Here is a 25,192-nt window from a genome sequence, read left to right as displayed (position 1 = left end):
AACCACTCTTTAATTTTAGTAGTAAGATTCGAATAATTGATGCTAATATAAGAGACTGTAAATTGATAAGATTAAGAAAATGAAATATTTTATATGCATTTTATCTGCACATTTGCAAAAGTCTGAATATTATTCAGGAAATGAAAATTTTTCCATCATAAATTATGTTGTGAGACTGATTATGATTGTAAACATTCACCCTTATCTTGATACTCCATCCCTTGAATTCACCAGATTTTGGACTGAGTAACTGTGCTGGTATCTTGGGTTATTCTGACCCCTTCAGCACTCAGTGTGGGAGTCCAGCATATGCAGCTCCAGAGTTATTAGCACGCAAGAAATACGGTCCCAAAGTGGATATATGGTCAATGTAAGTGGTTTAACCATTTTTTAAATTGGATTTAAATGGTACTCATTCAATGAAAGCAAACATCTACAATGTTATTGCCTCAAAAATATTTGTTGAATAATATTTTAAAATATTGCATCTTTATTTTGATTAAGGTTTGAACTCTTGTTTTGCGTTCAGTGCATTTGTGAGTCATTATGAATATTATGATTGCACTTAGTTTTCTGATGCATGGATAATTCCCAAATCATATTTTACAGTTAAAACTCTCCCAGCTCTTCCTAATGATCAAAATCTTCCTGTTACAGACCCTAAACCAATGTCAATGGCCAAATTGGAGTTTTGTTTTTCTTTTAAACTAATTCCAAGGCCAGAAGATAGTGGAGCATGAGTAGACCACACTACTCCTTGAGTATGCTCTGCCATTTAATATGGCTGACCTAGAGCTTTAACAACACATTCCTGCCTACTTCCCTTATCCCTTAATTCCATGAAAGACTAAATATCTGTCCATCCCAGCCTTAAATGTAATCGACAATAGAGTGTTCACAATTTTGAGAATTCCAAACGTTTGCAATCCTTTGAATGAACAAAAGTTCTCCTCTTCTCAATCCTAAATGATTACCCTCTTATCCTACTTTCTAGACTCTCCTGCCCATGGAAACAATGTCTTGGTGCCTGCCTTGGCAAACTCCTTCAGAATCATTTACACTTCAATGAAATCTCTGTTATTCTTTTTGTGTTCTTTCTAATCAGTCAGTTTAGAGATGTTATCACACACCTCTGGAACAGGTGGGGTTTGAACCCAGATCTCCAAGTTCAAAAAATAGGGACACTACTATTGCACCACAAGATCCCTTTTCTCCTAGTTTTTTTTTTCATTTTTACAATGTGATCAAGTGGTCAGTATAACCCTCAATAACAGAGGGAAAGTGATTGTTAGTTTGTTGATGCACAGAAAAGATATTTTTCTAGTCAACCTGTTTAATGATATTATTGCACACCTCTGCAGTAGGTGTGACTTGAACCCAGGGCTCCTGGTTCAGAGTACAGACATTATCACTGCACCTCAAGAGCCCCTATTCTCTCCGATATTTCCCAAAATTAATAAGTCTTGGCTGTGTTTGTGTGGATAGCTGTTGTAGCGAAGTGGTGGATTGGCAATGACTATGAGTTCACAATTGCAACATGGATCAGGGAAGATAGTGGTTTTTTATATATCAGAGATATGTTAGGGTGGTGGGTGTGGTCAGGGAAGTCAAGGAAATAACAATTCTATCCAGTTTATGATCGTACATGTGATAAAAACTTGAATTTTGCTTTTCAGTGGTGTGAATGCTTATGCGATGCTGACTGGCACTTTGCCTTTCACAGTGGAGCCATTCAGCTTGAGAGCTTTGCATCAGAAAATGGTGGATAAAGATCTCAATCCCCTACCTCCTCATCTCTCATCAGGTAATAACAGTTCAATGATTCTATTACTTAAGAGTTGATCTATTCAGGTATTAAATACACAATGCTAAGGGATCTGTTATCGCAGAACTGTTCAAGCAAAATCTCAACAAGAAATCCAATTTCTTTTACTTCCACTCTTTTGGTTTTAACGTATATTCTTGATCCCAATTCAAATGTAATTTATTATTTGAAACTTCCTGCATTTGCTAATACATATCTTATCAAAATAGTGTATGCATTAATCAGATTAATTGTAATTCGTTCAAGTTGAGTTTTATTGGAGATATTTCTGGGAGCGATCTATTTAGGTAGTAGGCAACCTGAGCAGTCAACTTAATACCAGGCCCCTCTCCTGTGGCTCTTAAACTGGCATGGAGGGAAGGAGACTGTATCAAGATTTCATAAGGTGAATCAAATAATAATAATCTGGAATAATAACGATGCATTTGTTTATTTAAAATTAAATGAGAAAATACAACTATTTTCTTCCCTGCCCTCTCCCTTCCTCACCCATGATCCCTTGCAGGGATATGATATGCAGGCACCAGTATCTGCTTCAGTGACCATTAAGCCTCAAATGTGTGTGTTGATGGCCAGCTTAATTGTTGTCCAGTTCTGAGGAAGGGTTACTGGACCTGAAATGTTAACTCTGATTTCTCTCCACAGATGGTGCCAGACCTGCTGAGCTTTGTCAGCAATTTCTGCTTTTGTTTCTGATTTTCAGCATCCATACTTCTTTCATTTATAGTTGGATTGTAGCTCAGCTCAGTTTTATCTTTGCCTTATTTTCACACACACACACTTTCAGATAGTGACCATGAGCAGATCACCTGATTGATTTTCTTCTCAGGAAGGGGTTGAAGCTAATTTTAGAACTCCCACCTACAGTGTGACCAAAGGTCAGGTAACTAAGCATAGACTAGAAATGAATTAGTCCCGTTAATAGTCTGAGTAACTCAGCTAGTCACTACATATGCTGGTTGAACCATTGGGGGAGCTGAAATGGTATTTTTAATCGGAAATAAGCTAACTCACTGATTGAGTCATGATTAAACTGTGCAATCTTTTTAATTTGTTCATGGGATACAGATATTGCTGGCAAGGCCAGCATTTATTGCACATCTTAATTGCCTCTGTGGAAGTGGTCAATAGCACAACATTTGAGATTAATTATGGGCTAACCATAGTAGCAATTATGATAGCAATTATGCAACAGGCTGACGTGAATCAATTGAACAGCTTATAAAGAATAGGTATGTTGACACTCTTTTGTTGACTGCTTTGAGCATGTTGTCTGAGGAACAAAAGTACCACAGGTCAGAAGTTGAAACTCACTTGAATTTCAGTGACTTTCAGCACATGGAACTCCGATACCAAGTGCTTAACAATTCAAAATAATTTAATAACATCTGAGGGTGATGTAAGAGCAGCTTTTCCATGATAGATTGAATCCAGACACAAGTAAACACAAAAAAGAAACAGAACCTAGAGAAATCCTAGGAGTACTTTAGTTCAGCTGTGGAGGGATCCCACTCACTTCCACTTTTTGAATATTTTGGTCAAGAGTAGTCACGAACAGATAAAAACAATGAACTGCAGATGCTGGAAACCAGATTTTGGATTAGTGGTGCTGGAGGAGCACAGCAGTTCAGGCAGCATCCAAGGAGCAGCAAAATCGACGTTTCGGGCAAAAGCCCTTCATCAGGAAACGAACATTTCACTGAGGCCCACCATCTAAGCAGACTGATTATAAATTAGCTCTGTGAACATATTTTACTCCAGTTTGTTTTCCAACACATTTAGGGGCCTGATTTTAACTCTGTGTAGCTGGATAGGTTTTGATCGGATTAAAATCACCATCAGTTTCTATCTCCTGACCTTTCCTTTACTTATGGCTGGAAAAAATGGCTGTTTCTGGAGATCTGCACAGTGTCCCAAACCTTTAAGCTAGACATTCTGGATTCAGGTCCCATCCAGGACTGGATGACAAAGGAAGTAGAAATGCAGTCAAAGAAGAAGAACTGAGCTTATGTCAGGTGTCGGGTAGTGAATACAGTTGAAAAAATAAGTTAAATGCAGAGGTTCAGAAAGGACATGAAAAAGTGACTATGAAAAGCAAAGAGGGTTGACGAAAGAAAGAAGTCCAGATAACATGAAGGAAAATCCCAACTCTTCTCAAAGAACACCAATAGTAAAAGGGTGTTAAAAGGCGATTAGGGCCATTAGAACCAGAAGGAGGATATGATATCAAGACATGAGGCAATAGCAGAGGTGCTTAATGAATAATCTGCATCTGTTTTTATCTATGAGGCAAATGCTGCCCAGGCCCTGATGACAAATGAGGAAAGTCGGTCAGAGTTTAAAATTGATAGGGAAGAGATATTGGATGAGCTGTTCATATTTAAAAGTTGAGAAGGCACCAGGGCTGGGTGAGTTCTATCCAAGGATATTGAAGAAAGAGGAAGTGGAAGTTGAAGAGGAATGGGCAATGGTCTTTCAATCTTTCTTAGACTCAAGGGTGGTGTCATAGGAGTGGAGAATTACAAACACTACGCCAAGTACCTTAAAGAGTTATTACTGACCAGTCAGTTTAACTTGGGTGGTGTAAATCATCTTGAAGTAGTTGTTTAGGATAGGGTTAATAGCCACATGGAAAAATATTTATTGATTTTTGCACTTGATAAGGGGAAGTCATGCCAACAGCCTTCTGGAGCTCTTTGAATAAATTACAAAGAGAATTGATGAGGGTAAGGTTGGTGATGTGCACATTTATTTCCAGAAGGTGTTTGACACAATGCCACACATTAGACATGTTGGACAAATTCTAGCTCATGGAATAAAAAGGACAGTAGCAACTTGAATGAAAAAATAGCTGAGGGATACGAAACAGAGTATTAGAGTCGTAGAACTGCACAACATGAACTTTCAATGATCCAACTCGTTCATGCCAACCAATGGATGGTAAGTTTTTTGGGTCGGAGTAGTTGTGTAATTGAGGGGTTTGTACTGGGTCTCTTCCTTTTGTTGATATATCTAAGTGAGCTAAATCTTAGTGTGAAGGGAACAGTCCCTAAGTTTGTGGATGGCACATAAGTTGAGAGAAATGTAAATTGTGAGGAGCATCATGTAGAACTTCAATAGGACATTGAAATGTTGGTGGAGTTGGAAGATAGGTGGTGGATGAAGGTTAATATAGAGAAGTGTGAGGTTTGGTACAAGAGCAGGAAGGCTTTGGTGAACTTATATAGGTCACTGGTTAGATCTCAGCTGGAGATTTTAATACTTCCCCTCCTTTTCAATATCCGTTTCAAAATAGGTTTTATCCAATGGATTGTGCAGCTCACTCGTAATAACTGAGCTGACCTCCATTGAAGTATTGTGTCCAGCTCATGATAATCAGATGCTGCCATTGAATTGTCTATGATAAAATGTATGATTTTGAGATAAGCCTTTCCTTTCTTAGCATTAAAATACAGCAAACTCAGGTGTAGAATTGCTACTAGCTCTGAGACAATCTCAATGAAGTTGTGAAGCCACCATAGGGAGATACTTTTCCAATCTGCAAAGAAAAAAAAGTTGAAGGTGTAGTGGATAGCGAAGAAGGTTACCTCAGATTATAATAGGATCTTGATCAGATTGGCCAATGGGCTGAGGAGTGTCAGATGGAGTTTAATTTAGATAAATGTGAGTTACTGCATTTTGGGAAAGCAAATCTTAGCAGGACTTATACACTTAATGGTAAGGTCCTAGGGAGTGTTGCTGAACAAAGACACCTTGGAATACAAGTTCATAGCTCCTTGAAAGTGGAGTCGCAGGTAAATAGGATAGTGAAGAAGGTATTTGGTATGCTTTCCTTTATTGGTCAGAGTATTGAGTACAGGAGTTGGGAGGTCATGTTGCGGCTGTACAGGACATTGGTTAGGCCACTTTTGGAATATTGTGTGCAAGTCTGGTCTCCTTTCTATCAGAAGGATGTTATGAAACTTGAAAGGGTTCAGAAACGATTTACATGGATGTTGCCAGGATTGGAGGATTTGAGCTAAAGGGAGAGGGTGAACAGGCTGGGGCTGTTTTCCCTGGAGTGTTGGAGGCTGAGGTGTGACCTTATTGAGGTTTATAAAATCATGAGGGGCATGGATAGGGTAAATAGACACGGTCTTTTCCCTGTGTTGGGGGGAGTCCAGAACTAGAGGACATAGGTTTAGGCTGAGAGGGGAAAGATATAAAAGAGACCTAAGGGGCAACTTTTTCATGCAGAGGGTGATACATGCATGGAATGAGCTCCCAGAGCAAGTGGTGGAGGCTAGTGTAATTGCAACATTTAAAAAGCATCTGGATGCATATATGAATAGGAAGGGTTTGAAGGGATGTGGGCTGGGTGCTGGCAGATGGGACGAGATTGGGTTGGGATATCTAGTCGGCATGGATGGGTTGGACTGAAGGGTCTGTTTCTGTGCTGTACATCTCTATGACTCTAATTCCCAATATTTAGTATTTCCACTAAAATTGTAAATTTGTTTGCCTTTTCACAGTTCCATTGGTTATGGTAAACAAAGAACATGTTTTCGCCGTGTTCATTATTTCACCAAAACTTGGTTATTAGGTGAGATAATTCCCTAATGTGAGAAACCTTGCGTCCAACCTATGTTGGTTTATTAACCAACAGTTATAAACATTAATCATTAAAACTTTTATGCTCCATAGCACAAAGATGCCAGAACAATTCCAAATTTAAATATTGAAAGAGCACAACAGAATTATATTCAAAACTATGAAATTCACTCCAACTAATCGGCTTTATTTTATGCTAAGTGAGGTATGTCAGATTCTGTCAGTTTCAACAACATGATACAGTGAGGAACCTACTGGAGCACTGTCATAATGAGTCACGTCAAGGCTGACTGCAAATAATATGATCCCACTGTGTCTGAGGTCTGTTTTAAATTTATGTCACTTTAGTTTCTCATTGTGTTAAACAGAGCAGATTGGATCCAGACATGGAGTAATAGTCTTTGTCAAAGCCCCTTTTTGAACAAAAAGAGGCCATAATGTATGACATATGTTATGGATTTTTCCATTTTATCTTTGAGGAATGTTGTTTTATTTTAGAAATGTGACTGCAAACAAGGAACAGTGTGCAGTTGTAAGAGAAAATTTTGAAAGCTGATATTTTTAATGATTCACTTCAGCTGCAGCTGTAATTTTAACTAAAGTGACAATAGATTTAGTACGCCTCGTTTCTTTCCACTCTTTCTAGGAGGTTTAGGAGGATGGGGTTGCATTTAATCAGTTGGATGGTGCCAGATATTGGTCCCACCACTTTTCACCCTTTAGCCTGTGTAAGTCTGAGTGGGAAGACTAATGGATGGATTTACCACCACACTTTTAACTGAGGCATTTAATTGAACAACCAATGCATACTTGGAGACTTCATCCTGCTGACACTGATGTTAAACCGAGAAAGGTTGGGACTGTCATCATGTGGAAACCTAAAACCACATTTTTTATGTTTGCTTGTAGGCCCCAAGGCTGAGTCTGTGATTGTCAGGACCAAGCACCGGGAGGAGAGAACAATAGGGGTACAAACTCTCCATAACCATCATCATACTGTTGGTGCCATCCCCAACCCGCAGCCACCATTCTGCCCTTACTTAGTTATGGCCTGAGTCCTTCACTGATCCTGACTGGTGATGGCAACCATCACCATTCCTCAGATAGTGCTGGTTCCAACCAGTCCATGCCGAACATAATCCCAACCTAAACCACTCCCACCTGCCCTCTCCTAGTTCATATCCCTCCAACCCTTTCCTATTCGTGTACTTATCTAAATGTCTTTTGAACATTGTAATTATATCCACATTCACCACTTCCTCAGGAAATTCATTCCACGCGCAAACCACCCATTGTGTAAAATATTTGCCCTTCATGAATTTCCGACTTCTCAAATCCTGGGAAAGGTTCACCATTAGAGAGCTAGGTTCCTGATTCCCAAGGGAGGTGATTGGGGCACTCAGTAGCATTTCAGATGGACCTCAGCACCTGGATTAACTTCAGTCCCATTGACTTCACTTGTTTGTGAGGGGGGCACATACACATAAGGCATTGCATACGTCTCCCATCTGAAACATCTCACTGGAGCAGGAACATTGGCAGACACAGACCTAACTGTAAAATGGCTTTCTGTTTTCATAAAGCAGTTTCTTTTTGTCTCCCTTAGTCTTCAAGTTAAAGGAAATGGAGTGAAGACAGAAAGTCAACAGAATTAGAGTTAAAAGGAGAGAAATATGTGAAAGGTTTCTCCTATACAGTTCCACAATGACTGCATAATGTTCAGCACCATTCACAACTCCACAGGTACTAAACCAATGTCCAAATGCAACAAGACCTGGTCAGTATTCAGGTGTAGCCTGACAAATGACAAATAACATTTGTGCCACACAAGGGCAAGGCAATAACCAAATCCAACAAGAGAGAATCTAACCATCCCCCGTGACATTCAATGACATTAATGTCACTGAATCCCCCACCATTAACATTCTGGGGATTAGCATTGACCAGAAACAAAAATGGACTGGTTGTATAAATACCGTGGGTCAAAGCGCAGGTCAGAGGCTAGGAATACTGTGATGAATAACTCACCTCCTTGCTCCCCAAAGCATATCCAACATCTACAAGGCCCAAGTCTGGAATCTGTTGGAATATTCTCCCACCTGTCTGGATGGGTGCAGTTGCAACAACACTCAAGAAACTTGACAGCATCCCAGGACAAAGCAGCTCACTTGACAGCACATCCATGAACATTCAATCTCTCGCCCAATGATGACTAGTGGCAGCAGTGTGTACCATCTACAAGTTATACTGCAGAATTTCACCAATATTCCTGAGACAGCACCTTCTCAACCCCACAACTGCTTGCATCTAGAAAGACATTGGTAGCAGATACATGGGAATGCCAACACCTGCGAGCCACTCAACATCCTGACCTTGAAATGTGTCATTGTTCCTTCAGTGTCATTGGATCAATATTCTGAAACTCCCTTCCTAATGGAATTAAGGGTCTACTTATAGCACATTCACTGCAGCAGTTCAAGAAGGCAGCTTATCATAATTTCTCAACAGTAACTAAGGATAGGCTATAAATGGTGGGCCAGCCAGCATCACCCATGAATGAATAGAAAAAAATATAAATTTCCCCTTTTACAAAATAGTTCTCTTAAGATTTGGTGACTTTGCTCTCGGAAGGATGTTGTCAAAGTTGAAAAGGCTGAAAAAAGATTTACAAGGATGTTGCCAAGGTTGAAGGGTTTGAGCTATAGGGAGAGGCTATTTCCCTAGAGTTTCGGAGGCTGAGGGAGTGACCTTATAGAGGTTTATAAAATCACAAGGGGCATGGATAGGGTAAATAGAAAAAGTCTTTCCCCCGGGTAGGGGAATCCAAAACTAGAGGGCATAGGTTTAAGTTAAAAGGGTATGATTTAACAGGGCCCTGCGAGGCAAATGGAATGAGCTGCCAGAGGAAGTGATGGAGGCTGGTACAATTAAAAGGCAATTTAAAGGCATCTGGTTTGGTATATGAACAGGAAGGATTTAAAGGGATATGGGCCAAATACTGGCAAATGGGGCTAGATTAAGTTCATGTATCTGGTTGGCATGGACAAGTTAGACCAAAGGGTCTGTCTCCTTGCTGTACAGCTTTATGAGTCTATGTCATGCATTGGAGTAACAGCGTGTGTTTGATGGTGAGGTCAGATTGAGTCACCAAAGCATCAAAGCTGTTGTGGAGGTGGGCAATTCTGAACAAGTTAGACATTTCCCTAAACATCAAGCAGGAGGAGGTTTCAGAGTGTGGAGTTGTCTCTGGGCTACTATCATGCTCCTTTTCATCTTCTCAGAGCAGCTTCAAGAGTGAGTTGAGAAAGGTTTGTTATTGTCATTTCTACCCTGAATGATAAGTGTAAGAAAGAAAGAACTTGCATTTACATAGCACCATTCATCACCTCAGGATGGATTGAAGTCCTTTACAACATGTGTGAATAGATTCAACATGAAATTACTATCGTAATGTAGGAAACGTAGTAGTCTTTTTCTTAATTGCACAGCAAGATCCCCAAAAAAAGTGCAGCGTGGTGATGACCAGATCATTTATTACAATGATGCTCATTGAGGAATAAATATTGGCTGGGGTATTCAGGAAAAACTTAATTTTCTTCAAAATTGTGCATGTGATCATTTATATTCATCTTAGGCAGTAGATAAGATCAATATATTTGACATCTGATCCAAATGCCAACACATCTGACAGTGCATCATTCTCACAATACTGTGATATCAGCCCAGATTTCCCATTCATGTCTCTGGAATTGGACAAACCTCTGACTCAGAGATAATAGTGCTGAGACACAGTCAATGGAAATGCCATCAGACTGACTTCAGATAAGTTCACTGGGGTACAGATGGACCTCCTAGTTGTACTCTATCATCAATCACGTTGAAGGTGATTATGTTGTTTTGTGAAGAAGGAATGTTGAATGGTGCCTCTATCCAATGCCAACAAAGTAATTTTCAGCAAGGGTCAGTGCATAAAGCCCTCTCTTACAAAGTACACTGTGCCTAATAACCCCAATTCTGTTATAACACTAATCAGGTTGTATCATGATCCCTTCAGGCCTACACTCACAAATGCCACAGTCAATATGAGAAGTCATTAGGAGCATAAACAAGAGGTTTAAAGATGGTACAAATAAACAATCATTTAGCTTATGGTCTTTGCTGTATGGTTGTTGATATCCTTCCATCTCTATAAGGCAATGGCATGGAACAGAGTAAATCCATTGGATGTGGGATAGATTTACATGGAACAGAGCAAATCCGTTGGGTGTGGGATAGATTTACATGGAACAGAGCAAATCCATTGGGTGTGGGATAGATTCACATGGAACAGAGCAAATCCGTTGGGTGTGGGATAGATTTACATGGAACAGAGCAAATCCGTTGGGTGTGGGATAGATTTAAATGGAACAGAGTAAATCCATTGGATGTGGGATAGATTTACATGGAACAGAGCAAATCCGTTGGGTGTGGGATAGATTCACATGGAACAGAGCAAATCCGTTGGGTGTGGGATCGATCCACATGGAACAGAGCAAATCTGTTGGATGTGGGATAGATTTACATGGAACAGAGCAAATCCGTTGGGTGTGGGATAGATTTAAATGGAACAGAGTAAATCCATTGAATGTGGGATAGATTTACATGGAACAGAGCAAATCCGTTGGGTGTGGGATAGATTCACATGGAACAGAGCAAATCCGTTGGGTGTGGGATCGATCCACATGGAACAGAGCAAATCCATTGGGTGTGGGATAGATTCACAAGTTGCATTTTTGTTGGTTAAAGAGATCAGTCTGAGAGGCAGGTGCTGCCACATGTATGTCATGGTTATTAGATGTCATTGTGGTTTGTTTTAGTGTTGACATCTGATGCCAAGTTGCTGTAGCCACCTATTTTCAAAGCAGCTTATGTTGGCTCTAAAATGTTACAGGTTTCCTCTGTTTCCATTGAGTGCCTTGCAAGTGTGAGAATTGATGTTTTGGGCCTTCATGTCATATTTGTATGTCTCCTTGAAGCAGTTCTTTGGATATCCTACTGAATCTGGTTATGTGACCATACAGAAAGTCTTTAAGATTTGCAATATGGTGAAATTCCACTGAAGAACATCTTGCAATATTTAGTAAGATTGGCAAGACATTTCCTGTGCATTCCCAGTAGCAGAATTGAAAATACATTTATAAAGAATGTATTCACAGTTTTAGTGCTGTCAGTGTTCAGGAAATCTAGCTACAATATTGCAAATGGCTTATGAAATCAAGCGTAAAAGTGTTGGGATATAAGGCTATTTCGTGGAATAAATAACTGAAGTGGGCATTAATTAGAGCACAGACAGTGCTAATTCAATGTTGTTCCAACTACACATCTCTCTCTTGAGGCTTTTTCTTGCATGGTTGTTGCACTGTGTCTACGAAGTTGGAAAAAAAGTCATTTTATTAGGAGCTTACATCTCACAGAGGAACCTTCAGGCCAATCCTTATCTAGCAATCTGCTGTCAGAACACTGCTTATATTTTGATAGCTGTGACAAATTCCACCAATGTACCTGAGACAGTCAATAACATTGTAAAACAGTCATCAACATTCTAAATAAATGTCCTTCCATTGATTCCGTCTATACATTCTGCTGCCATGGAAAACAGCCAACAAATTCAAAGATAATACAGAGTGGAGAGTATTTTATTCGGATAATTGAATGCTGGATAACACAGATTAGCCAAGCATCGTTACATTGCGATCTTGTTCGGATAATCTGAAATTCAGACAATTGAATGCCAGGTAATCGAGGTTCCTCTGTACTTTCTTCCACCCACTTCCATCAGGCAGAAGATATAAAAGTTTGAAAATACATGGCAACAGATTTAAGAATACCTTCTTCCCTGCTGTTATCAGAATTATGAATGGATCTCTCATATATTAGAGTTGATCTTTTCCTGCATCTTCTCTGTAGCTTCATCAATATTCTGCATTCTGTTCCATGACCCTGATGTACTTATGTAAGATATGATTGGTTTGATTAGCACGTAATACAATACTTTTCACTAAATTTTGGTACGTGTGACAATAATCAGGGTTTATATCAATATACAGGACTACCATTTGGGGTATCATCAACCTGTGCCATTTTTCAACAGATGATGGAGAACATTTTACAACGTCTACCCCAAGTTGCCATTTTCCTGGATTACATATTAATAACAGGGATGAGCAATAAAGAGCACTTAGAGCACTTGAACATAGTGCTTAGATTTTCTCCTAGGCAGGCTTACACCTAAGAGGGAAACATATGTGTTCCAGGCACCCCAAGCGACATATCGGGACTACAGAGTCAAAAGGTCCGGATCACACTCTTAGAAGATAAAGTGAGGGTGATCAAAGGTGCGTGGCTTCCAAGTCTGTACTGGAGCTTAGGTGTTCCCTTGGATTGGTGAATTATTACAGAAAGTTCAGACATAACCTGGCCTCCATCTTGGCATCTTTAAATCTGCTATTGAAAAAGTTGCAGTCTTGTAGCCAAGACGTAGCCTTTAGGGAAGTGAGGAAGCAACTATTATCATTTAAGGTGTTGGCACAATATAATCCCAAGCGAGATCTGGTGCTGACATGTGATACCTCCCTGTACAGTATCAGGATGGTGTTGGCATACAGATGGCCCAGTGGAGAGGAACGCCCAACATATGCTTCTCGGACTTTGACTGATGCAGAGTGCATATATGCCCAGATAGAAAAGGAAGGTTTGGCAGTCATCTTTGCTGTGAGAAAGTTCCACCAATGCCTTTATGAATGTAAATTTGTAATAGTAATGGACCACAAGCCCCAGCTATGGCTACTCATAGAGGACAAGGCCATGTCACCCAAAGTCTCAGGTCGAATTCAGTGGTGGGCTCTCATTTTAAGTGCATAAAATTATGAGTTAGAATACCATCAGGGCTGCCTTCAGCCACCACCCACTGGCAGATACCACGAGTGCTGCCACTGGAAGTGTCCATTCGGGTTTTAAACTTCCTGGACACCCTTCTGATCACTGCTGGCAATATCAGCCTGTGGACACAAGATGATCTGAACCTGGCAAAACTAAAAAATGGCTGGTAGTGATGGGGAAGCAAAAAGGCCAGTAATGATGGGGAAGCAAAAAGGCCATCACCCATTGAGACCAGGTCATTATAGAGGATGGCATTTTGGGGTGCAAGGCTGGTTGTCCTGAACAAAAGTTACCACCAGTTATTGGTTGAACTCCACCAGGGTCATCCAGGGATGTCAAAAACCAAGATGTTGGCAAGAAATTTTGTCTTGTTGCCAGGATTGGATGCAGGCATAGCTGCATTGGTGGGGCAGTGTCCTGGGTGCCAACAAGGTCATAAATTACTGCCAGCAGCTCCCCTACGTTTGTGGGACTAGCCAGATAAATCCTGGGCTCAATTACATGTTAACTATGATGAATCTTTCTTGGGCACAAATTCTTAGTCATTGTGGATACGCACTCACAGTGGCGGGACATGCATAGAGTCCATTCGTCAAACACGGGGACGACAGAAAAGCTGTGAGCACCTTTTGCAATACACAGGCTCCTATGTGTGTTGGTCACAGACAATGGGCTATCATTTGCCAGCAGAGAATTGAATATTTCCTAAAGTCAGCCTATAAAGACAGCTCCATACCATCCATCATTCAATAGTCTCGTGGAAGGAACAGAATGAACTTTGAAAGCAGGCTTAAAGAGACAGCTTACAATGTCATATGATACCAAACTGTCCCAGTCCATTTTGCAACTGCAGATATAGCACCAGGTGAGTTGCTAATGGGGAGAAGACTCCCCACCAGATTAAACCTGATGTTTCCAGACCAGGGGTAGGGATGGTACAATGGCTTCAGGGATGCCATTGCCAGACCCAAGTCTCCTCAGAGTGAGAGAGACAGTTTACTTCCAGGTTTGGAGCTGAAACCTTCCATGGATTAGAGGCATGGTTGGTGTGAGGTTCATGTTCCATGACACATAAACTTTGGATAGATGAAGCATCCCTGAACAAGCATGTGGACCACATGAAAGTTGCAAATTCACAAACTGGGCAGGAGCAAAACATACCCAGCCCCTCAGAACAGCCAGAAAGACTGTCAGAAACCGTGGGTTCTCCCTCTCTGTCTAGCATCGAAGAAACCTCAGAGTCTGAGATGGGCATGGCAGATGTCACAGCCTTGACCCCTTTAACACCTGAAGAGAAGCATGAATTTATTCCAAGATGCTCCAGGCGCAAGAGGCAGGCTACGGTCCAGTACACACTGCCCTTATCTGAGGCCAAGTCAGAGGAACTGGATCCAGTGCGGAAATGCCCCAGGAAAGGCTACAAGGAGAAGAATAGGCCTATGCCCCTTGACATAGAGGAGGAGGGATGTAGTGACTGCAACAAGGTCAGTCAAATGGACCTCATAGAATATGAGTTCTCTGATTGGGGCTGTTAATCTGCTCCAATCAGGGAACCGTGGCTGACAAGTATAAACAGGAATGACAAGAGTTTTTGTTCACTCTGAGAGCTGCCTCTGAGGGAGCTGGATCAATACTGTGTACTTGCAATAAAGGGCAACTGAGTGACGGGATACAGCTGTCTGTAGAGTTATTTCAAGTTTGAATGAAAACAAAATCCTTTCTATTTAGTGCTGCAGAAACAATGGTCACCTGCAATTAAAAATGGTGACATATCTTAGAATAACATTGGAAGGTTGAAATAGCACCAGCGTTTTGAAAGATATGCCTGCATTGTTACCAATATGGTGAAAATCAGCTCATATTAACAGCAGAAGAATTTAAGACAAGGATAAACTAATTAAAGGCTATTTGTTTATTATAGTAATATTTAGAACACTTTCAGCACTGGTTATCTATATTGTTTCAATTTCCATTGTGTCAGAAGGCCAAATTCCTTTGTTTCCTGTTGACTTGAGAATCACCATTTGTTAAAATAATGAAAATGCTCCTGTTTTATCATTCCCTAAGTTTTCACAGTAATAGATGATGGATTGGTGTATATTAAAGCACAATTGCTACAAATTATGAATTGTAGCAACCTGACCTGGGCTGCAATAGTGTTCGAGGCTACCTGAAGACCACTTGTTTCTTGCAGACAAACAGATGTGATCATAGGCATGCATTTCCCAATGTCTGAGTCAGCATTGTATTAGTGGAAGCTATTAACCTGTCTTACTGCTGAATTTAGTGAATTGTTGCTAAAAGTGGGAGAGGAAAACATGAGAAAGGGAAGAAATTCATATTGCAAACGCCTACTGTAATACTCATTTGATTGATTTGACTTATTGTTGTCACATGTACCTAAGTACATTGAAAAGCTTTGTTTTCTGAGCAGTACAGGCAATTCATAACAAATGAAGACATACAGATCATAGAGTGTTTAGACAGAGTGAGGCATCCAAGATTAAGACTGCACAGGAGGTGCACAAAACCTACAGAAGACAATCACAAAGACAAAAATTGCTGGAAAAAACTCAGCAGGTCTGTCAGCACCTGTGGAGAGAAAGCAGAGTTAACGTTTCAAATCCAGTGACATGTCTTCAGAACTGAAGAAACATTAACTCTGCTTTCAGGTCTGCTCAGCTTTTTCAGCAATTTATTGTTTTGTTTCTGATTCTCAGCATCTGCAGTTCTTTGGTAATTTTTGTCTCCTGAAGGCAATGTTGTAAGTTGGAAAAGGTAAACATACACTGTTTTTAAAATTAAGACTAATAATGTTCAAATCTAATATTTGGGCTGTAGGACGGTTCCTTTGTTAACTGTTAATATTTTTTGTTTCTCCTGCGGATGTTCAGATGGAAATTGATAATGTTTATAATTAGTGCATTGCAGGAGTAAAAGCATAGTCTTAATTGAAGTTTCATTTGCATATTTTAGGCTGCAAAACTGTTTAATAATAGCCAGGAGTTCAAACCATCGCTTTGTAACATTGTATTAAAGTGAATCAGTTGGTTGCTTTAAAACTTTTGAAAAACAAAGTGAGGCATAAATTGGCACAATTTGAAATCACTAACTTAAAATATGAAAATGCAGGTTTTGGTGTGCTTTTTTGTGTAGATTGTACAATGTCTAACCCTTCAGCATTTCCATCCGCACAATGATCAGTAATTACTGCATGATAATATTCAATATCCTTTTTCCAGCTGCCGTTAACTTTCTACGATCCTTACTTGAACCTGACCCTATTAAACGGCCCAATGTCCAGCAGGTACTGTCTGATCTCTGGCTGAATGACGACCATCCCGGGACACCAATCTGCAGCAGTGTTTACCCAGACTGGTAAGGTGTAATGAGCTGCTGCTGAGTAGCTCTTTATGTTTCAGTTGGTCATATTAGGCCTTGTGTCTCATAGCAGCAGGCATTCTGCCAGGTGATAATGGTGAAGTAATAGAGGCTGGTCCTGAAAAATCCCAGCTCTTTCTTGACAGGAGGACAATGCGGAACAAGGGAGAGGGCAATGTCAGATATGGATTCCTAAAATGGCCTTCAGCTACATTGAAGGTAAACATTATGATCTAAGTGATCTGCCATTATCATCTTTGAACAAAACCACACCATTACTAAGGCCACTTGTTTCCATTTAGATACTATCCCCTGACTCTGCCCCCTGCCCTTGCTTGACTATTGTTGAAACCCTAATGCATAGTTTTCTTATCTCAAGGTTTGACTAATGCACACCTGGTCTGTAAATTCAAAACAATTTCACAATTCTGCTGCCCGTGCCCTAACTCACCAAGTTTCATTCACCTTACTCGGTGCCACGCATCAGTTACTGCATTCGCAGGTTGATTTTAAAACTCTCATTCCTGTTTTCAAACCCCACCTCAATGCATGACCTTGCTACTCCGCATTGCTACAATCTCCTTGTGTCTCATATGCTTTGAGATATTGACAATTCTTGAATTCAGGCTTCTTGTGAATTCCATTTGTGCCACCATTGTGGTAGATCCTTCAGCTGCCTGGAAGCTCTGGAATTCTGTTCCTAAGCTTCTCTCTACCTTGTTTTTCTTTTTTACAGCTGTCTATAAAACTTAACTCAGAATTAAGCTTTTTATTGTGTACCCTAGTATCTGCTCATGTACCTGGATATCTGTTTTGCTTTATAATTTCCTTTCAGTACCTCAGAAGGTTTGTTGGTATGGGTGCTGCTTTTGTTGATAAGTATGCAGAGCACTTTTGAGAAAACTCTTTCTCTTCAAAATACCTTTCTCCATAATAACTTACAACTACCTCAGAGGGGAGACAGGGGCTTTACTTACATGTCCAATTGTAAATAAGACATTTCTAATAGTGTGGCTCTCCTGCTGTATATATAATATCTCAGATATTACCCTCAAGCTTCAGGAGTGAGTCGTAAACCCCCCCAGCTTCTAAATTTGATCTGGCTATGTGACAGCTGAGCTATGGGTTTGACTCCCTGTTGAGAGGGACAGACTGGAAAATAGTTTCAGTGCTATCTAGGTCAGGTAACTGTCTATAATTTGTGTCCATTATCCTTCCCCATGGTCAGTAGATGATCTGTGAAAAATCTTCAAAGACCCTAACCAACAACCAGGCCATCCGGCAGTGCTGGTTCTCTCTCATCTGCAGCACTGCATTCAGTGGTTACAATCCAAATAGAGTATCTGAGTGTGTGCTTAACATATTTTAATTAAAGACAAATAGATGAATTCAAGAAGGACACCTATATGTAACTGAATTACAAGCTCAGCTCTGGTGCTCTTAAGAATTGCAGCACAGAAGGTGTGTGGGTGTTAGATCAGAGAATTCAAATCAAGCCGCTCTGGAGGTGGGAGTATTCACTTTAAATTAAGATCAGAGAGGATTAACGGGAGACTGTGTGATGGATCAATGAGCTAGACGTCCAATACACTGTGGCAGGATACAAAGCCACAGGGAAATTGGATTCTGAGTCATATATGTGGACTCAGGAATGGATTTTGGAAGAAGTCTGGAAGTAGTCATTATTACCACATGATCCTCTCAGTCAGGGAATGATGCACAGTGCAAAAAAAAACTTCCAGAAGGGGAAGCATAACATTTATAAAAACTGAACAACACATATTGACAGTTTGGAGGTGATCATTTAAACTAACTCAGGTTTAGGCACATCAGATTGTGAGGAAGACATAGAGCGACATTAGCTTTCCATTGGCAACAGAGACAGAGTAAACTCACTTCTTTGTGACTCAAGAAGCTACTGACTTATAAAAGCAACCTGCTGCAGACTACTTTGTATCGTTTTGGACACAGCTGCATTATTTTCTGTCCTTAAAAGTGGACAATGATAAACTGTATTTACCAGATTTAAGAGCCTGAAACCTCACAATCAGCAAAGATGTCATTTCAAGAATGTTGTGGCTATTTAGCAGACAATAAAAAGTTGTCACACAAATCTGGTTCATTTAAAAAATCAGCTAGTGTTTAGATTTCATCTCTGTGATGTACAACAATATATTCTTCACTGCTCAAAGATTAAATAATAGACAATGGCAGTGAATGAATGCTTAATGTATTAATTTGATGTTGCCCGTCAGTGATATTAGCCACTGTAATGCAATGGGTTAATACTATAACATGACAAAACAATGAAAAACCGACAGTAAATTCTGACCAAATAAAGAAAATAATTGATGCACATGTTATATTCTAAATGTGACCTGTTTCCCTGTGCATTAATGTCCAGTTTGTCTAAAACAAGTGGGGCAAGTAGTTTCTCTTGCCAGATAACTGGGTTGAGGTTTTGCAATCTCTGGGGACTTTGAAACACCATTTTCATACCCAGGCAACAAATAGCGTTAGACCTGTCAAAAGGTATTGCGATGTAACATTTGTTTTAATATTGAGCAGTGTCTGCCCACAACCCCAGTCCCCTAATTAATTCACAGTTTAGCTCTAGTTTTAACACCTGAACCCACTGGCATTGTGGAATGCTAAGGTGTAAGTTTTCACACTTGTTGTTTACATTGTCAGTTTCTGGTTTCCACTGAGGTTTCAGCGGGGAGCTAAAAGTACAGGGATGGGTAAATCAAATTTTGCACAGCTCATGAGCACTAAAGGCAGAAATCTCAATCACTCACACACCCTCTCAGTTGGGGATTCAGGTTGAAAGGAGCAACAGTTATACTGGGGGAATTAGGAAAAGCTCTTTTCAAGAAGGTGTGAGATATGCCGAAGACCTTCTTACTTCTGTACTTGAGTACTTGTGACAATGAAATCTAAAACCTAAATCTAATTGAAAATTATTCCATTATTCATGATTCATTCCTTTCAATATTATTTGGGTGTTACATATTGATATTTTTGAACTGTGAGCATTCTACTTTTCTGTGCATCCTTCCTGGTTCAAAAGTATTCATCACATCATTATGAGCTAGATTTCCCACTCTCCCACATGGAGAAAAGAATGGTGGTCGGTGAATCTAATTGGCTGAGGGTCAAAGATCCTCAGAAAACCTTTCGCGATAAAGTTCTCCTGCTTCAGGTAATGGGTCAGGAATGTCACCAGCAAAAGGCATGGAGCCTCTTTGCATGTATTTAACCTACATCTCATTAATACCACACCTCATCACCTTCCCAACTAACCTGTACCCAACTGACAGGCTTGATGCTTCAGAAACTGACAGCAAAAATCAGGCATGTGTCTGATGAGTTACACCTTGTTATTTTCTAGAAAACTCACTACAGCTTCGTCCTTCTAATGATTCAGCTTTAAATGATACTCACTGTCACTTGCATTGTCACTTCTCCAAATACAGGTGACCAGTCCAAATGAAGCAAGGCCAGCAGTCTCTCCTGGGCCATTTTCTAAGCACAAATCAGGCCTACCCATCTTGGTCAGTAGAACAGGAGATTTAATTTTGAGGTGGTGCGTTTGAGCCCCATCCTAGGTGCCTTTAGTTTAGGGCAGTACAGTGGCTGAGTGATTAGCACTGCTGCCTCACAGCACCAGGGACCCAGGAATCAATGCCACCCTGTGTAAAACTTGTAAATTCTTCCTGTGTCTGCATGAGTTTCCTCTGGGTACTCCAGTTTTCTCCCACATCCAAAGATGTGCAGGTTAGGTGGATTGGCCATGGGAGATGCAGGGTTTCAGGCACAGGGTTGGTGAGTGGGTCTAGTGAGATGCTCTTCAGAGGGTCAGTGTCGACTTGATGGGCCAAACGGCCTGCTTCCACACTGGAGGGATTTGATTCAATAAACTGGCCCACAGCAAACAAAGGGCTAATTACGGCAGACCAGGAGACTTTAGTGCACATTTCAAACAGCTGCAGGTGTTGAGCTGCATCGACAGACAAAAGTGAGAAATGGGGAGTGGCAGTGTCTGAATCACAGAGAACCGTGAAAGGGAGGGAGGAGATTTCAGGCCAGGCTTTGCTCCAATCAGTCTGAACTGGTGTGGAGGCGAGAGGAGTGTGTGTGTACTGCAGTCAGTCTGAAGTTAAAAATCACACAACACCAGGTTATAGTCCCAACAGGTTTACAGGTATTTGGAAACACTAGCTTTCAGAACACTGCTCCTTCATCAGGTTGACAACCACACGATTGAAGGAGCCGCTCTTTGAAAGCTAGTGCTTCCAAATAAATCTGTTGGACTGTAACCAGGGGTTGTGTGATTTTTAATTTTGTAAACCCCAGTCCAACACTGGCTTCTCCAAATCAGTCAGACTGAGGGTTGAGGCCATTGGGAAACATCGGGAGGAGTCCAATTTCTCGTGAGACAGATGGGACAGGCTGGCAGCGCAAATATCCCAAGGGGAGCATGATGCTTCTGTCTCTGCAACTCTGTAGAAAGCAACGGCAACATAGCACAGATGGTCTCCCTGGCCATCTTCCCCCTCAGAATAAACCCGATTGCAGCATCACCCAATCGGGTGACAGCAGTAAGAGCAAGTGTTCCAGCAGCAGTAGGAACTGGCACTGGCTGTGGATAGCTTTAGAGGCTCAGTCTGCCTGAAAGGGCCCACATAGACGGTGAGCATTGGCCCAGGATTGAAACTATGGCCAACAAGAGAGCTGTATGTCTAATGGACTGTCATTGGCAATGAGGCCTCAAGATGTCCTGAAACATTGGACCCAACATTTGCCAATTATTGAATGAGCACCTCTATTTTCAGGGATGAATAAGGAATCCTTTCTCAGTTGTCTTGAAGATGATGCTAGCTGTCAGTTTCTCTGTCAGCTCATCATGTCAGGGAGCCACTGGGACCTCTGCAAGATCTCCAGAGGATCTACTACCAGCTATATCCATATGGTCTCTGAGGCTTCCAACCTCACCCACAGCTTCCAACCTCATAGTCCGGGAACCCCGCACTGCCCGGTTCTACCTATTTCCCAAGAACCACAAGCCTGACCACCCTGGCCGACCCATTGTCTCAGCATGCTCCTGCCCCACTGAACTCATCTCTACCTACCTCGACACTGTCCTATCCCCCCAGTCCAGGAACTCCCCACATATGTTTGAGACACCACCCACGCCCTCCACCTCCTCCAAGACTTCCGTTTCTCCGGCCCCAACGCCTCGTCTTCACCATGGATATCCAATCCCTCTACACCTCCATCTGCCAGGACCAGGGCCTCTAAGCCCTCCTTTTGTTCCTCTCCAGATGTCCCCAACAGTACCCTTCCACCGACACTCTCATTCGTTTGGCCGAACTGGTCCTCACCCTTAACAATTTCTCCTTTGAATCCTCCCACTTCCTCCAGACCAAAGGGGTAGCTATGGGCACACGTATGGGCCCCAGCTATGCCTGTCTCTTTGTTGGCTACGTAGAGCAGTTGATCTTCCGTAATTACACCGGCACCACTCCCCACCTCTTCCTCTGCTACATTGACTGCATTGGTGCCACCTCATGCTCCCGCGAGGAGGTTGAGCAATTCATCAACTTCACCGACACATTCCACCCTGACCTTAAATTTACCTGGACCATCTCTGACACTTCCCTCCCCTTCCTGGACCTCTCCATCTCCATTAATGACGACCGACTTGACACTGACATTTTTTACAAACCCACTGACTCCCACAGCTACCTGGATTACACCTCTTCCCACCCTACCTCTTGCAAAAATGCCATCCCATATTCCCAATTCCTCTGCCTCCGCCGTATCTGCTCCCAGGAGGACCAGTTTCACCACAGAACACACCAGATGACCTCCTTCTTTAGAGACCACAATTTCCCTTCCCACGTGGTTAAAGATGCCCTCCAACGCATCTCGTCCACATCCCGCACCTCCACCCTCAGACCCCACCCCTCCAACCGTAACAAGGACAGAACGCCACTGGTGTTCACCTTCCACCCTACCAACCTTCGCATAAACCAAATCATCCGCCGACATTTCCGCCACATCCAAAAAGACCCCACCACCAGGGATATATTTCCCTCCCCACCCCTTTCTACCTTCCGCAAAGACCGTTCCCTCCGTGACTACCTGGTCAGGTCCATGCCCCCCTACAACCCACCCTCCTGTCCTGGCACCGTCCCCTGCCACTGCAGGAACTGTAAAACCTGCGCCCACACCTCTTTCCTCACCTTTATCCAAGGCCCTAAAGGAGCCTTCCACATCCATCAAAGTTTTACTTGCACATCCACTAATATCATTTATTGTATCCGTTGCTCCCGATGCAATCTCCTCTACATTGGGGAGACTGGGCGCCTCCTAGCAGAGCGCTTTAGGGAACATCTCCGGGACACCCGCACCAATCAACCACACCGCCCCGTGGCCCAACATTTCAACTCCCCCTCCCACTCTGCCGAGGACATGGAGGTCCTGGGCCTCCTTCACCGCCGCTCCCTCACCACCAGACGCCTGGAGGAAGAACGCCTCATCTTCCGCCTCGGAACACTTCAACCCCAGGGCATCAATGTGGACTTCAACAGTTTCCTCATTTCCCCTTCCCCCACCTCACCCTAGTTCCAAACTTCCAGCTCAGCACTGTCCCCATGACTTGTCCTACCTGCCTATCTCCTTTTCCACCTATCCACTCCACCCTCTCCTCCCTGACCTATCACCTTCATCCCCTCCCCCACTCACCCATTGTACTCTATGCTACTTTCTCCCCACCTCCACCCTCCTCTAGCTTATCTCTCCAAGCTTCAGGCTCACTGCCTTTATTCCTGATGAAGGGCTTTTGCCCGAAACGTCGATTTCGCTGCTCCTTGGATCCTGCCTGAACTGCTGTGCTCTTCCAGCACCACTAATCCAGAATCTGAGGCTGTGTTTGTCAAGGCTGACCTATTTATTCATTTCCTGCTGCGGGTCAGGCACTCAGGGCAGTCAGCTTTGCTGCCAGGGCAGAATTTCCGCAGGGCAATGGGGTTATTTGTATGTACCCATGCAGATATGAGGGCATCCCATCAGCAGACAGCAGTCAGCAGGGGCAAGCAGTGTGGCTCAGTGGTTAAAACTCCTGTCTCACAGCACCAGGGACATGGGTTCGATTCCAGCACTTCAGTGAGTGTCTGGAGTTTGCATATTCTCCCCATGTCTGCGTGGGTTTCCTCTGGGTGTTCCAGTTTCCTCCCACTGTCAAAAGGATATGCAGGTTAGGTGGATTGTGAGGTTATGGGGATAGCATGGGGGAGGGAATGGGACTGGGTGGGATGCACTTTGGAGGGTGGTGCAGACTCAATGGGCCAAATTGCTTCTGTCTGTATTGTAAGGATTCTATGATTCCATGGGCAGTCTTCATAAATGGGAAAAGCTTCCACTTTGTGAATATGCAGGTCATTGGGCTGGCACGGTGGCTCAGTGGTTAGCACTGCTGCCTTACAGCACCAGGGACCCGGGTTCGATTCCCACCTTGGGTGGCTGTCTGTGTGGAGTTTGCACATTCTCCGTGTCTGCATGGGTTTCCTCTGGGTGCTCTGGTTTACTCCTGCAATCCAAAGATGTGAATTGGCCATGCTAGATTGCCCATAATGTTATGTGCATTAATCAGGGGTAAATATAGGGTAGGGTAATGGGTCTGGGTGAGTTACTCTTCGGAGGGTCGGTGTTGACAAGGGAGTCTAATCTAATGTGCGACCACAGCAACTGGATCTTGGAGGTCTGTGCGTGTTACCCAGAGGGCATCTCACTTCGATGCTCACATCCTGGAACACTCACAGGCGCCTACATCTTTCAGAACCCACCCCTCTCCCTGTGTCCTTCCAGTGATAGTCAGTGGGCAACCCCTCAAACTCAAGCACATGACATAAAAGAAAGAACTGCAGATGGGAAATCTGAAATAAAAACAGAGTGCTGGAGAAACTCAACAGTAGAGAGAAAAGCAGAGTTAACATTTTGTGTCCCTTTGTGAGAATGAAAATAGCTGGGAAATTTATACTGATTTTGGGGTGTGGGATGACATTAGTGAATAGAGTACATGGAGATGGTGCTGCAAGAGAAAGAGAAAAAGAGAATCCACAAACTGGTGCCAAAGAGTTGTAAAGACTTCCACAAGGGCCATTGTGGAGCAGACCATACAGCCCCTGAAAATGAGATTCAGATGCTTGGTCAGGCATCTGGTCAATGGACACCTCAGACAGTGTCTCGCAATTTAAATTGTTTGCTGCAACCTTTACAATGTAACTTAATGAGAGGAGAATGTCCTGGGACAGGTTCTGATGGAAAAGCAGGAGGTCTGCACTGAGGAGGAAGCTGAGGAAGTGGCATGGCCCAGGAGGGTATTCACAGATACCATAAAGATTGAGTTATGGCATATGAGCGAGAAAGGCATACATGAAAATCTCATAGCCACCTACTTTTAGAGGGCCTGAG

The 25,192-nt window shown here is 42.3% G+C and overlaps 1 protein-coding gene across 2 annotated transcripts in view; it reads left to right on the top strand.

Moving 5' to 3' along the window:
- hunk (hormonally up-regulated Neu-associated kinase) overlaps positions 1-25,192 on the top strand; it is a 72,809-nt gene that overhangs the window by 20,710 nt on the left and 26,907 nt on the right. For both annotated transcript variants that reach the window (XM_072585495.1, XM_072585496.1), the window contains 3 exons: positions 235-370; positions 1,677-1,804; positions 16,576-16,711. In XM_072585495.1, coding sequence (XP_072441596.1) covers positions 235-370; positions 1,677-1,804; positions 16,576-16,711 — 400 coding nt within the window. The remainder of the gene's footprint in view (positions 1-234; positions 371-1,676; positions 1,805-16,575; positions 16,712-25,192) is intronic.

Source organism: Chiloscyllium punctatum, chromosome 15 (assembly GCF_047496795.1).
Source record: "Chiloscyllium punctatum isolate Juve2018m chromosome 15, sChiPun1.3, whole genome shotgun sequence".
In the NCBI taxonomy this organism is placed as follows: Eukaryota; Metazoa; Chordata; class Chondrichthyes; order Orectolobiformes; family Hemiscylliidae; genus Chiloscyllium; species Chiloscyllium punctatum.
Note: the sequence above shows the minus strand (reverse complement) of the source record. Positions and strands in the feature narration are given on the sequence as shown.